Source organism: Ctenopharyngodon idella, chromosome 4 (assembly GCF_019924925.1).
Source record: "Ctenopharyngodon idella isolate HZGC_01 chromosome 4, HZGC01, whole genome shotgun sequence".
NCBI lineage: Eukaryota > Metazoa > Chordata > Actinopteri > Cypriniformes > Xenocyprididae > Ctenopharyngodon > Ctenopharyngodon idella.
In genome coordinates this window covers 10,728,419-10,744,032 of record NC_067223.1, presented here as the reverse complement: position 1 = coordinate 10,744,032, position 15,614 = coordinate 10,728,419, and the positions used below count along the sequence as shown (strand labels likewise).

The following is a 15,614-nucleotide window of genomic DNA, read 5'->3' as shown; positions in this document are numbered from 1 at the left end:
TTTCTGTTATACCAAAGGTGGGTGTGGCATATATACAAATATAATACTGTTTTACCAATTATTATATACATTTTATAATGATATATTAATATTATAGAATACATAATCATTAATGATGTTATTATATATTAATATACAATTCACATTATAAAAGATGACTTTTATAATCTTGATACTGTACATTTATGTATATGATTAATTATACTTTCATTTATTAATTTAATTTAAACAATCTAAGGATCTTACTGTTGCACTACTATACTGTACACACACACACACACACACACACACACACACTAACACTATAAAAATGGAGTTTCGTTTAACCAAGTTCACAAGTAATAATTAAGTTTGAAGAAAAACACTGCAATTTGTTGAGATGTTTGTTGGGTAGCAGATCTGCCCAATATTTAGTTAGTCTGTAAAGCAACATAGATATACATATGATTATACACTCTCAGACAAGTCACTTTGAATAAAAAATGTCTTTTGAGACAAAAAATATTTTTTAGAAAATGATTCAACATACATTTTTTTTTTCCAAATGATAAAAATATAATTAAAGATGACATAAATTATGATCATACTTTTTCAAAGAGTTAAATTTAAAAAAAAAAAATCTTTGGGGAAACAAAAACAAGATTAGACAATAAATATATAACAAAGTGAAAGAATAAAAGTGCAAAACTTAAGTTAGTCTAATTACACAATCCGTCATGTGAAACTATATGTAGGAATGGTTATTTTTCTTCCCACACGTCACTGATGTTACAAACACGGACATAAACACAATCTTAAACATTAGTGTTCCTCATCAGCTATTGTGTCGTTTACAACAACTGTAATACTGTAAATGTCAAGGGCTTGAAGAGGCCCTTCTAAAGCTTAGTGACATCAATGTTTACTGTATCCCAAAAAGGGCAAGTCACAATGTGGGAGAACATTTTTTGAGATGAAAAGCGAAAATCTTTTTTTTTTTTTTTTTTTTTTTAAGAAGTATTAAAATGGTTACAGAACATTCTTAAATAAATTTAACTAAAAATGTAAAAAAAAAAGCCTCCACAGCAGACTAGATTAATCCATATACGTGAACTTTGCAGAAGTACCACAAAAGACACAAAGGCACATGATGGCGTTTAAAGTAAGGATAACAGCATGGCGACGTTAATGGGCAGCTCGATTCTTTCATTGGTATAGGTCATGGATCTGACTCGTTCAGGAGGAGAGAGCAGGAAGGCTGCAGGTCCAACGCGCTGCACCACACAGGTCAAACACAGAACGCCGCCCGCGTCCGCGTTGTCCATCTGAAACACATACATGTAATCAATACAGGAAGTGAGTTTTTGAACTTAAACGAGTGGTTGAGCAAAGAGACACTGACATATCGGATGGGGAGTCTGGACATGCTGAGGACGGAGTCTGCGGTGATGTGGTTCTGGCAGTCTTCAATGGAGCAGACGAGGGACGGGTCTTTACTGAGCAGTGTGCTGGTCAGCTCTGACCTCAGGAAGTACTCCTGTGAAAGAGGAAGAGGCGGGGAAATTTAAGAATAATGCTTCAATGTCATGATATCTGGATATTCTTTGGATTATAAAGATCAGAATGAAGATGAAACAGCAATAGCTCACCCCAGTGAATGTGAGGATGTTGCTGATGGTCTTGGTGATGTACAGCGTTCTCTTGGCTCGTGTGATCGCCACATATAACAGGTTCCACTCGTCATCTGGGACGTTTGCTGCAGCCAGAGAGCAAATATTCAGCCTTATGCTTATTTGGATTTTTACCAAACCCCATCGTATATTCCCAGAACACTTGGAATATACGGCAAGTGTTGCATGGGATCATTCTGTGATACTTTTACATCTTTTTTGAAATGCTTGATGCTGGTCGCTATTCACTGCCATTATATGGATGAGTGCAAGCTTTTGTGGGCCATATGGCATTAGAACAACACCAGGGTGAGTAAATTATGACTTTTTTTTTACTCATTTTAGGGTGAACTATCCCTTTAAGGGATAAGATTCTTTCTACACATTTCAGTAAAATGTATAAGATAAAATACAATATTCCTTTTTTTATTTTTAATGCCTTTTTTGAAAGAACATCTTATTGACTGGCTAAAATGGGTGGAACCTACAGGATGTACCCACAGATTTTAGATCATCAAAAATGTACACTCTTCATACACACTTTGATCTACCAGATGTCACTTGGCTAAAGCCCAGACAGACTTTGAGGCTCAGATAGAGAGACTGCAATAACTGTAAGAGCTGGGCTTTATTTTGATATGTGCAGACACATTCATTAATCATTTAGTGATTTTAGATATGGCATGCAACATGTAGCACCATTGTTTTTTTTTTTTTATATAAATTATTATTAAACAAATTTAGGTAAACATGCTTTTGTTTTCCGTCATTTATAACCATCTTATACTTCCTCTAATGTACAAATGATAAACGAACTGTTCATTTCTTTAAGATTTTTCGATAAATTACCACAAACCTGCATTGAAACCACCCACTCTCTGCAGGTTGTGTCGAGCGCATGGCACTTTCATGAAGTCATCTGTCACAACCACTGTGTCAAACTCCAAGCCTTTTGACTTATGCACCGTACCAAGGATAAAATCTGTCACAATAAGAGAGATAAAGACATTCAACTTGCATGTGAGGGCTGTATGCGCTCAGTGACTTTACTGTATGTATAACTCAAAACCAGTGCTTTAGTCTTCTTCTCTCTCTCTCTTTCTGTCTGACTCACCTGCGTACAGCGGGCTTCTCTGGGCACGATCGTAGATCCGTTTAACCAGCTCTGGAATGCGTTTGTTGTATTTTTCCACCACAGCTACCTTGGCCTCAAGTTCGCGGTCTTCTGAGGCCGTGGCGTATCCTTTCAGACCCATGAATCCACCCATCTTATCTCTGCAGAATCCTCGGATGAAGAAATCCTTGATCACGAGCCTCTCTGAGGTAGAGAAACAAACCCAAACAAACCAAACTTTAGAAAAACATAATTTAACAACCATCAGTTTAAAAGATCCAACAAGGCATTAATAATTATCTGAAATAACTTGCTAGCTTTACAGACAATAAAAATACAGCAAGAACTAAAATACTGCAACAGAGACCATCATGAGCAATGCAATTATGATATTTTGTTAAACAGTGAGACTAAGATAAAACTTTTAAAGCGAAAGTGACTCACCCTTCTTGCGTTTGTCCTCTGGTTGCATCAGGACCCAGAGATCCATAATTTTCTCCAGTCCAAAGTTTTCAACACCCTGAAATTTTGGTTGAAAATTGTTTTGAGCATTTGAACATTTTCTGACTGAAAAATGCAGCGCACTGCATTGGCAATGTTGTATCATTACTAATTAGGAAGAGGCCATATTATGCCCTTTTACCAGGTCTTGATTTTGTTTTTGAATGTTCAAAAAACACTTTATTTTTCCAATATTTAACATTGTTGCAGCACCTCCCTTCCTAGTCTGTCTAACACTATTTAGTTCCTCTCTATGAAGCCCCTCCTTCCGAATAGTGTAATGTGCTGATTGGCTGGCCGGTCAACTGTTTGGAGTGTGTTTCAGAAGTGACACGCCCCTTACAATACCTCGACAAAGGCTTTTTGCCGAAACGTTGGATAATAAAGTATTTTCAAGTGAGCGTGCGGTCAGATCTAATTTATACAGATTTATTCTCTTTGACCTGCACCTCGGATGCTGTGCGTTTGTCCTAAGTTTTCTGGGGGGAATTTAGTATGCCCCTTACAATAACCATGAGTTTCAACACACTACTAATGCGTTTCAGGCAGTTACTGATCTAGAGAATAACTCCCTTTGTAGTGACTTTGTACTTTGCAGACATTTTTCATGCTCAAACAGCAACATTACCCACTAAAGAAAGTTGAAAATGTAAAAAAGCATAATGCACTCACTCCCACAATGTAGATCTTGCAGCTGGGGTTGACGTCTGTGAGTCGGACAGCCTCGCTAAAAACAGTGACATTACAGCGGCTCAGAATGGCCACGCTCCCTTCTGGCAGCTTCTGTCCCATCTTCAGACATTGCAAGGTTTGTGTGTCCTCTCCTCTTACACTTCCTGAAAATGTGAATATATTATTTTAATTATACAGCTTCATACTTTAATCCAAAATAAATCTCTTAATTTTTTTATTTTTTTTATAAACGATTATCTCTTTAGTAGAATTGCCCAAACATAATTTCTTAAACTTACCCTCCTGATTCCCACCAACCAATATCTGCTTCACTTTTTTACAACTGTCCAATATTGCAGCACCAACGTAGGCAATCTCAGAGCCAAACCTGAAGCTCTATGAAAAATATGTAATAGTGGTAATATTTGAACATATTTATCCATAAACAAGTGGCAGATGTATGTGAGGCATACTTTATAATTATCTGTAATTCCCTTGTGAGTGTTTTGTCTACCTGTGTGAGATAGTAGATGTGTGTGTGAGGAACAGCGTGCAAAGCATTGACCGCTCCTCTGAAAGTGTAAATCTGTTGATGAGGATCTCCAACCAGGATTTTCCCACAGCTTTGAGAGAGCATAATGTCCATGATGACTGGAAAAAAACAAGACCACAAGCAGAACAGAATTAAGACAAAAGCATACATGTGAGATAATTATAAAATAAAATACCAGAACCAAAAACTTCTACATTTTAATGTAATCTTAAATGAGCTAAAGCTGGATGAATTTACCAAACAATGATAGGTAATTTTTTAACCTGGTGTGCAGTCTTGAGCTTCATCGATAAATATGGCATCATACCGGTCCAGCTCTGGTCTTGTCAGCTGCCAGAGTTTGAGGTATCCTATTTGCAACAATCAAAAGAAATGATTAACACTGAGCCATGTTTCCATCCAAAGTTGCAAATTTAACTTTTGCGCAAAACTGGAATATCACTTTAAACATTTATAGCACCATTTCCATCCCATGTGTTCAAGAGAACAAAATCTGTTCATCATATAAAGCGATCAAGTCTCGTCAGAAAATTTGGACACTCAATTCATATGGATTAGTTTTACGATCTCTTTATGAACGTTTTGAAGTGTCAAAGTGTCAATTGCGTAGCTGTCCATGGAGGAACAGAAAGCTCTCAAATTTAATCAAAAAGATTCATTTGTGTTTCGAAGATGAACAAAAGTCTTACGGGTTTGGAACGACATGAAGGTGACTTGGGTGAACTAACCCTTTAAATATCTGATATTTTCAAATTTTGGTGCTTACCATCATGGGTCATGTTGTACACTCTCTCTCTTTTGTACTGTAGCTCTACCATTTGGTCCCATAAATCCTGCGCGACATCAGCAAACCTCTGGAGAGAAAGAGTTTAATGCATTTTTTTTTTTTTGTCACAAAAATTGCTGCTGACAAATGAGTACAAATGAGCCCAATTAGTTCAACATGATATTCGATTTAGACTATTTTCATTATGATTTTAAATTGTTTTATCATTTAGTAACCCTTAAAACAACATTCCCAAAAGCACAAGCTGTATTCACGCATGTAAACTGATATAATCTCTTCACTTTACCATTCTTTGTTGGTCGTCTGGGTTCACTGTTTTGCCATGTGTATTCTTGTACTCTGGTGGAACGTGTTGAGTGCCAACCCGCTGGTCTGTGGACGCCCAGAAATTGTGGAGGGTTTGGGTCACCACTTTAGCATTGACGAATCCCCCGAGTCCTTTAGGCAAGACCCACGCAACATCAAACGGCTGCAAATTACTGGACAGTTTCCGCGCAATTTTATACCTGCATAGCAGAAAAGACACAAATAATCATTGATTATTGTTTATTCTTCAAAATAGCTGATTGTTTGGTGAATGTTTCTCTGCTAATAGACTAACTTGAGTCCCACAGCTCTAAAGGCCATTGAATGGATGGTACTGCATTCAACGTTGTGCGGGAATAAACGCTGAGCTTGCATCGCCACAGACTTGTTGAACGCCAGGTAAAGGAAGCGCATATGTGGTCTTTGCTGAGCGTACTTCACGAGTGTGGTCGTCTTTCCAGTGCCTGCGACAAATAAGAATGGGATTATGTAAACAAAATACTACCCACTTTATTTTAATCGAATATTTTCAGCTGCGAAATAATATAAAGTGATTTTTCCTCACCTGCAAAAGCCATTATTTTAACAATGTGATGATTCTGGATGTCATGGTTGATTATCTGCTGTTGCTCGTGAGTGGTAAGCTGTCTGAAAATATGATGAAGATCATTACAATATTATCTTATATTATTTGTAATAAATATATACGCTGTTCAATAGCTTGGGGTTGGTATGATTTTTGGCTGTTATATTTTTGAAAGAAGTCTCTTATGCTCACCAAGGCTGCATTTACTAGATCAAAAATACAGTAAAAACGCAATAAAATGTTATTACAATTTAAAATAACTATTTTCTATTTTAATACATTTTATAATGTAATTATTTCTGTGATACAAAGCTGAATTTTCAGCATCATTACTCCAGTCTTCAGTGTCACATGATCTTTCAGAAATCATTCTAATATGCTGATTTGCCGCTCAAGAAACATTTCTTATTATTAATGTTGAAAACAATTGTGCTGTATTTTTTGTGGAAACCATGACACACTTTTTCTGTATTCTTTGATGAATAGGAAGTTCAAAAGAACAGCATTTATTTGAAATAGAATCTTTTGTAACATTATAAATAACAACTGTCAATTTTGATCAAGTTAATGAGTATTTGCTGAATAAAAGTATTAACTTCTTTAAAACAAAAAGTTGTGTGTAATTAATATACAAATACTGCATCCTGCCCACCTGTTGTCATGCAAGCTCGGAGGAGGCGGCGCGTTCTCCATTAAGTGCAGCACATAGTAGATGTTGTAATGCCACCTAAAGATGGAGGTTAAAAATAATTTAGGTCAGCCCACAAAATAAAGAAAACAGTCTATTTTAAGTGTTAGTGTTAAATAGTGTTCATTCAGCAAGTCAAATGACCAGAAAATTCCCTCTTTTAGCTCCTCAGCTGCCATAAATAAAAATCTTCTCAACTACTGTTTGGACCTTGTCTCTCACCTGTTGCTTATGTTAATATTATTCTCTCTCATGGCCAGGAGCAAAGTCGCCACAGCCCACAGGTACTCAGAGATTCCTCCTGCTGTCAGCAGACACCCAGACCTGCGCAAGAGAGCTACCAGATCCAAGACATCCTTCACTTCGTTAGCCAAAATCAACATCAGGGCCATGGTAGACCAAGGGTTCGGACCCTGTAATACAAGTCAAAACAAAAGTAATTGAATAAAAACATCAGAAAAGTGGAACTTGACACACATTATAATACATATTGTGGCAACAAAAACAAAGGCACTAAAGTAGTAGTTTCAGTAATTGTTAACTGTGGGTTTATAATATTACCTCATCATCCGCCATGTCTGGGAGTCTGTCTTTGATGCAGCCTTCAGCGTGAGCATAGAGCCGATGTCCTTTCACACACTCCAACACATCTTTCACATTCACCCGTTTGCTGTGTTTGAACTGTGACATGTACCTGGAAAATCATGCATGTGTTGTAAGAATATACATTTTACCTAAACTGGCAAATTATTACTCTAACAAACGTTTTGTTCTTTTATATACCATTTTTTGCATGTGAGTTCATCCTTATTGTATATTTCCTTTTTTTTTTATGTTGCCCCTATATCTTTTCACCTTTTTTCCATTTATTTTCTGTATTGTCTATTGTGGCACTAGAAGTACTTTGCCAGTATTTTAAATGTTATCAATCTTGATGCTTTGCTGACTATCAACTGACCAATCAGCAGATCATTAAACTAGAGTTGACCCCTGATGTACAAACGTCACACCTAACAGGTTTGATCTCAATCAGCAGTTCTGATGTAGACTACCAAACAGCTCAAGGGTGTGAAAGTGGGGGTTGTGAACCCTCTTTTGTTGTGCTTCAAAGGCACAAGTGTTAAGTCCAATGGTTTCTTTACTGGATGAGAAGTGTGTATTCTTACCTCACCATATTGAGAAGACAGAGATCCTCCTTTTTGATAATTTGATTATCATGGAGGATAGACTTCACTTCATTCAGAGCCTCCTTTTCCCGCTTACGGTATCTGCAGTACAACTTCTTCCAAGGTAGAAACTAGGGTAGAAACCAAATATATGTATTTTTACACTATGTAATTACTGTTCCATTTATTAAAACCAAGTGTAATTCTCATCAAGTTAGTATTTTTACACATTTTACATTTATTCGAAAATAATAACTAAAGACAGTAACAATTTAAAACAATATATTTCATTTGTGAACAGATGTTCAGCTGTTGAATGGTCAATCTATTTTCCTCAGTCATCAAACTCAGTTAACACTGCAGGTGTCATGATGGTCACAGACACAATAATGTACCTTTAATTTTACCATGCTAATTGTTTACTAAAAAAAAAACCCAGAGTAATCATGTTTTTTGGGCCATTTAAAGCATTTAAAGTTTAAATTTGACGTGACGTATTTAGACGTAATTAGTCTTCCCATTAACACCATCATTTCCTTCATTCAGACCGATTCGTGAGAACGTGCACGAAAACAAGAGGCGGGATTTATCGCACAAACCAATCATATCCAATCATACTTTCCCCCATTCATTCTTAAGCATCAACAACACACCTGGGGGTCGATGACGACGGCCCTCCAGCGTTGGCACACCAGGCTGATGTGTCGATAGAGATCATCCGCTGGGAGGTGAGCGAACACTTCCCTCAGGATCTCCTCGGGCAGGTCCTGGACGTGCCCCTGGGGTACCTCCTGTCCTCCCTGCACTCCCAGCAGACCGTAGTGGGCATCAGGTAGGGCTTCAACCAGGTCCTCCTCATGCTCTTCTTTTATTTTTTCCACCAATTCTTCTTTTTTGACCAATGTACTTTCAAGCTCAAAGTCATCATCGAACATGTCCTCAGTGATTCCTTCCATAAAGTCCTCCATCTTATCCTCCTCTGGAATGAGATGTCCGATGGGTTCCTCTTCTTCCACCTTCTCCTCCTTCACTGGAGTCTTGGTACCTTTTTGGGGGCTGGTGCTTATGACTCCAGTGACAGAGAAGAATTCGGTAATGCCCCTCTGTTGGTCCAAACCACCTGAAGCTTAAAAGCAAAAATTAAAGATGTTAAATTAGCACTATTTTGTGCAGAAAGATGCAAAATGCACTGACAAATCACCTTGTCTGCTTCTTTTAGTGGGTGTCCTGGGCTGAAGTCCTCGGTTTGGATTACTGTTGCTGAGGTTGACATTAAATGGCCGTGTGAGAGACTGGTTGCCTGAGCTGCTTTGCACCAGATCATCACATTCAGATGGCCCCAGGTGCCTGCGTTTGGCCCTTCCTATAGAAAACACATGTAAAACACGTATTACCTACGTAAAACGCATTAGACAGCTAATAAGCAATTACATTACATAAAACACACAGACAAAACTCACAAAATCAGGGATGAATGCGTACTAGAACCTCAGCACTGACTGGACTTTGTAGTGATTTATTTAGAAACATATGTATCTACTTACAACAAACATGACGCGCAAAGAGAAAAGTGCAAAACAAAAGATGTAATCGAAAATATTTACCTCTCATGGACGATTCCATGATATACAGACGACAACACTCTTCAAACTACCAATCTTATTTTAGCTTGTGTAGGAGGCGTCCACCGAAACAAAAACAACAACTTCACAAGGATTCCACTTCCGCTCTGCGTCCATAAAATTTAAAGTTCAGACATTATTTCAAAATAAAAGTTCTACAAATCCAGGGATTATTACATGGCTCTCTATGACACTTAATTCTGATTGGACCGAAGCGGCATAAATGTCATATATTTCTGAGTATTCAAAAGTAAATTCCTATTATCGGATTTTATTGGATAAAAGTGGTACTGCAGTTTTCACTCTCCCTTTGTTACACTAGTAGGTTTCGACAAGCGTTTTGATAATGTATGGTGAATTCAGGTTGACTGGGACACTTTTTGCCATTGAGATGACTGGGGAAAAGTGTCCCAATCAACCTGAATCCAACCCTACATGCTTACTGAAATAAAGTAATTAAAAAAGTGACTTATTTTATTTCAGCTAGTTGCCAAAATTTCTCATTTTCATTTAGTTGAATTTGATGTACTAAAATATCTAAAAGTAAATTTAAAAAATTTAAATAAACGGACTTTTATTTTACTTGTTTTTTTTTTTGAGGCAGTGGCATTTGTTAGTTAATTAATAAACTAATTATCTAAGGTAAATGATTTCAAATCCTATAAACAACCTAACACAAAATATTTTTTGCCTTTTTTAAACAATATTTGTTTTATTTGTTTGTTATTATCCCTCTTTAAAACCACCTGCCCTCTCTGTAGTGTTAAAAAAAAATCAATAGATGGCAGCAGAGAGACAGTTGACGCTTCGCTAAGCCCCGCCCCCTCCGCTCAACTCAACCGTTCAGAACATAGGAATGAAATAGTTTCTATGAGCAGTGCGTTTTTCAATGAAATGTGTTCATAAAGCAGTCAAAATCGATTTGATATTATTCTTACGAAGAATGATATTGTTATAAAATTATATATTCCGTTTTTTCTATAAATTTTGTGACATTTAAATTACGTGATAAACTGCGTAGGCTGTAATCGAGGCAAATGCTTATCAAAGTCATTTAAAACGGTAAAGGCCTCATTTGATAGCGAGCTGATTACTGGTGTAAGTGAACAATGTAGCCTAGTATAGTACAACAAACACACACACACACACACTATTATAAATGTGAACTCATTAGATAGGCTACTTTATTGATATGTTTAACCACAATTTATTATTCTTAACACCAATTTACCTTGTAAGTAGGTGTCCTTGATGTTAGACATTGGCATTTGGGAATGTTAAATGTCCAGCCCAAGAGCCTCAGACATGGAGCCTGTCCTTAGGTGAGGGATTTTGATTCACTGACCTTGTTTGTTTTTGCAAGTGTGTGCGTGTGTGGTTTAGGTAAACCCTACGTTATGGGGGACAAAATGTCCCCACAAAGATGGCAATATCCGAAATCTTTGTCCTTGCGGGGACATTTTATGGTCCCCATGAGGAAAACTGGTGTTTTTTGAACATGTAAAACTGCAGAATGTCCCCATGAAACATGAAAACCCAAAGTGTGTATGTGTTTGGTATTACCTATGTTATAGGAACCAATGTCCCCACAAGAATAGAAATACTAGTAAATTTGACCCAATGGGGACATTTTTTTGTGGTCCCTATGAGGAAAACAGTTTATAAATCACACTAAATGAAGTGTTTTGAAAATGTAAAAGTGCCAAAAGTTTTCTGTAATAGGTAGGTTTAGGGGTAGAGTTAGTGTAGGTGGGGATAGAATATACAGTTTGTACAGTATAAAAATCATTATGTTTACGGGAAGTCCCCATAAAACATAAAAACCATTGTGTGTGTGAGTCAGCATTGTTATTGCTAACTAAAAAAAAGTAGCGTTTTGTCAAAGCACATAATATAATTACTAAAACTTAAACTGAAAATATGAAAATAAAAGCTATTATTTAGTATATAAATAATACTAAAATACCGAGTGTGTGCACGCACCGCTTACGGTCGGTAAATGTTCAAGGGTGGTTCTTGCTCTTCAACATCATCTGCACACAATACTGTCTGCATCTCTGTGCTGCTCCAAACATCAATCAAAAGCTCTTATTCTGTGCTTGAACTTCATGCTACCATTCTGAAGATTAGACTACAAGACTCTTATGTGTACGTGGAGATGCATTTATAAGAGATGCTCTAATCCAGAGCTTTTACAAAGAAGAGTGATTCAAATTGTAAACATGCAATTCCTACCAGGGAAAAAGGAGGCATGACGTAATAAACTGCTACAAGTTAATACAAATAAAGCGTTTGTTTATTTTGATGTACTGTTTGATAAGGCGAGTCTTGAAGGCTGTGTTTGAATATTAGGAGGGATTCTGCTGTCCAGGCATGTAGGGAAAATTGGTTTTGCCATTTAAACACACAAGGACAGTGACGTGTTTAGCCTTGTTGTGAGGTGAAAGTGTGACTTTGGCACTGTGAAAAGCGCTTTGTGGTGCTCAGTCAGTCTGTGGTCTCTCTTGAGCATGCAGTGAATGGGGACTGAAGCTATCACTTCTGAAGACTTGAAATATAGCATCCAAGTTTTATAATACTGTTATGGTCCTTAGTGTTCTTTTTCAAGCTTGGAAGCTTCTGTTCCCGCTCATTGTAATTATATGGAAAAGAGTGAAGGCAACTGCTAAAGTCATTAGAAATGGTAAGTAATACCCTGAATTAAAAGTGAAAAATAGAAACTGAAATAGTATTGTAATCTTTGATTTCAAGTTCAAGGTTTAAAAAGTTAAAACATTGGCATGGTACTCTAGGTAACAAATTTGTCACATAATTTTCACATGATTTACATTAACCACAAATCAAGCTTGTCATTATTTTCTCTGAGCATCTATAGCAATTAAATCCTGCCTAAAGTTTTGGCTCTTGTTTAGTCATTACCAAACCCTAACTTAACCAAAGCCTACCAAATTTTTCCAACCTCATTTTTTTTTGGGAGGGGGGGGATTCAACTCGAGCAATAATATTAATAGCTGCCATGTGGTGCTTGGTTCCTTTTTGTCGTTTTTTCCATATGCTGCTACTGGTGACTGGGAATTCCTGCCGTGTGAAGCTGCACGTATGCAGAATGATTCCAACACTCTGCTCGGCTCAGAATCCTGATGAGAGAATGTGTGAGTCGTTTCGAGTCAGGATCTGTTCCCGTGTGGCTGGACTATCTATGACATCTCCTTCAGAAGAGTGCGTCTTTGCATGCACTCCTCATGACCCTCAAAATGTTAGCCAGCTATTATCTGTCAAGACACAAACTCCTGTTCCTGTTCACAATATATGTAAATCTGCTTCTGAGGTGTTTTTCTGTGTAAATTACTGGATCTTCCTGGTATTCTTGATGAATTTACTTAGTATGTATTTTATGATTAAACATCAACATTAAACTTTATGGCCCGGTTTTACAGACAAGGCTTAGCCTTAGCCAAGATTAAGCCTTAGTTCAGTTAGGATATTTAAGTAGCTTTTATAAACGTAAACTAGAAAAAAGCATCACTGGTGTGCATCTTGAGACAAAACAATGGCACTGACATATTTTAAGATATGTCAGTACAAGTTGCTTTCAGTTAAAACAGTTAAAACATGCACTTTATTCTAGAACTAGGTTAATCCTTGTCTGTGAAACCGGGGGTAAAAGTGTGGAATGCTGGACACTTCATGCACAGTCGCAGCTTTAATTATGTAGCGGAGAGGGAAGGGCTATCAAAGTCTGATGTTGAATGAGAAAATAACCTTATAAAATTCATGCATTACACAGTAGAGTGCATAATGTATAGTTCAGTTGTCTTAAACTCAGTTCATGGAGAGTCACAGCCTTGCAGGTTTAGCTCCAGGCTCACCTGCTTGGAAGTTTCTAGTAGTCCTGAAGATCCTGATGAGTTGGATCAGGTGTGTTTAAGTAGGGTTGGAGGTAAAATTATGGAGGGCTGTGAAACTGTGTTTGGGACCACTGGTATAGTATGTAATTTGGGATGCAACTAAGATGTCAAAAAATAGTGGCTGGTATTGATACTGATATTAAATGGAAGGTCAAGTTTAGTGTAGTGCATTGTGGGATACAGCATCTCACGCAGTGCTCCAAATTTTGGCAAATGCTGAAAAGTTGCTACATAGTGGAAAGACTACAATTGTTAAAAACGCAGACTCACATCCTTGTGGTATTTGTAGTCCTTATATGGAAACTAACATTTTTAAAGAACACAACGGTCTAGGAATTCACTTTTGAGGTCTGACTGTGTGTAATTTATGTTGTAGAACAGAATGTGAAAGTCTTTTTTAATAATGTTAACCACATGCAGCCATTATTTTATAAGTCACAATTCTAAATGTCCTTTAGAGAGTCTAGAGGGAAACCCTTGAACATGTTCATTCTCTAAAGCCTACAGCCTGAACAACTTTTACAGCAGTTTTACAGCAGCTGATATGAATGTGACGTTCATTGCCTCTAAAAATGCGTCAAAACATTGGTGGTGAAATCTGCAATCTTTCTTGTGAAGTTATTAGTAACCTTGCCTTTTACTGCTTAAAGGGTTAGTTCACCCAAAAATGAAAATAATGTCATTTATTACTCACCCTCATGCCGTTCCACACCCGTAAGACCTTCGTTCATCTTCGGAATGCAAATTAAGATATTTTTGTTGAAATCCGATGGCTCAGTGAGGCCTGCATAGCCAGCAATGACATTTCCTCTCTCAAGATCTGTTAATGTACTAAAAAAATATTTAAATCAGTTCATGTGAGTACAGTGGTTCAATATTAATATCAAAAAGCGACGAGAATATTTTTGGTGCGCCAAAAAAACAAAATAACGACTTATATAGTGACAGCGTTATGAATCTTTTGTGTCTAATCAGCGGTTCGGAGCGCCAAAGTCACGTGATTTCAGCAGTTTGGCGGTTTGACACGCGATTTGAATCATGATTTGACACAAAAGATTCATAACGCTCCAAAGCTTCATGAAGCAGTGTTTTGAAATCGGCCGTCACTATATAAGTCGTTATTTTGTTTTTTTGGCACACCAAAAATATTCTCGTCGCTTTATAATATTAATATTGAACCACTGTACTCACATGAACTGATTTAAATATGTTTTTAGTACATTAATGGATCTTGAGAGAGGAAATGTCATTGCTGGCTATGCAGGCCTCACGGAGCCATCGGATTTCAACAAAAATATCTTAATTTGTGTTCCGAAGATTAACGAAGGTCTTACGGGTGTGGAATGGCAGGAGGGTGAGTAATAAATGACATTATTTTCATTTTTGGGTGAACTAACCCTTTAAAGGTTTTCATGCATTCTGACTTATTTACACTGTTAAAGAGTTGGATTCTCATGCTAAACATGGCCAAAGTTTCAAAAAACGAGCTGGACGTATGATGGAGTATTTCTGTGCCAAAAATACTCTTCAGATTGCTCACAAACTTCGGACAGTTTTATTCAAGTATTGCCCTTTATTATGTAATAAAGGGCGGAATTCCTTGTACGGCCACTTCTCCCAGAAGAGCGCGCGTGCACACATCGACCAGAGCGAAAGAGCAAGAGCACACCCATCAATGCGCTTCGTTCAGCTTTACGGAAGTCCTTGGCTCGAGAAAGATTTGTCACTTTGTTTTTAGAACACACAATCAACAATGTCACCAAAGAAGTGTGTTTTTGGTTGTGAGGGAAAGATAACCTTGCTTCCCAAAGAACCTAGTGTTAAGTGGAGCTGAGAGTTTTGTGCTCATGCATTACATTAATGCGCTCTCGATATTTTTTATTAAAATAATCATAGAAACTGATAGTTGAAATCACTTTTTTACTGGTTAAAATGAATGGTGAATATCTCGTGTTTTTCCATGGCTGCTCGAGCCCTCGGGATCGGTGCTTATGGTTTTATAAACAAGGCCCAGTTCGACGCTGGATTTACAGTTCGTTTGAAACTGAAAGATGGAGCGGTC

At 37.3% G+C, this 15,614-nt stretch overlaps 1 protein-coding gene across 2 annotated transcripts; it reads right to left on the bottom strand.

Annotated features, from left to right (window-relative positions):
• Positions 1-370: 370 nt before the first annotated feature.
• fbxo18 (F-box DNA helicase 1) lies at positions 371-10,962 on the bottom strand. 2 transcript variants are annotated; one of them, XM_051890067.1, is made up of 22 exons: positions 10,876-10,893; positions 9,627-9,751; positions 9,224-9,385; positions 8,676-9,148; positions 8,023-8,153; positions 7,418-7,550; positions 7,079-7,269; positions 6,821-6,895; positions 6,148-6,230; positions 5,878-6,046; positions 5,563-5,782; positions 5,256-5,343; positions 4,753-4,839; positions 4,451-4,587; positions 4,236-4,332; positions 3,937-4,100; positions 3,208-3,283; positions 2,764-2,967; positions 2,506-2,631; positions 1,629-1,735; positions 1,382-1,516; positions 371-1,304 (listed from the first exon to the last, which is right to left on the bottom strand). In XM_051890067.1, the coding sequence occupies exons 2-22, from the start codon at positions 9,643-9,645 to the stop codon at positions 1,137-1,139; spliced, it is 3,045 nt and encodes a 1,014-aa protein (XP_051746027.1). In that variant the 5' UTR covers positions 9,646-9,751; positions 10,876-10,893; the 3' UTR covers positions 371-1,136. The 2 variants fall into 2 exon arrangements, with proteins under 2 accessions (XP_051746027.1, XP_051746026.1); XM_051890066.1 differs by lacking the exon at positions 9,627-9,751 and having other exon boundaries at positions 10,876-10,962.
• Between the last annotated feature and the right edge of the window lie 4,652 nt (positions 10,963-15,614).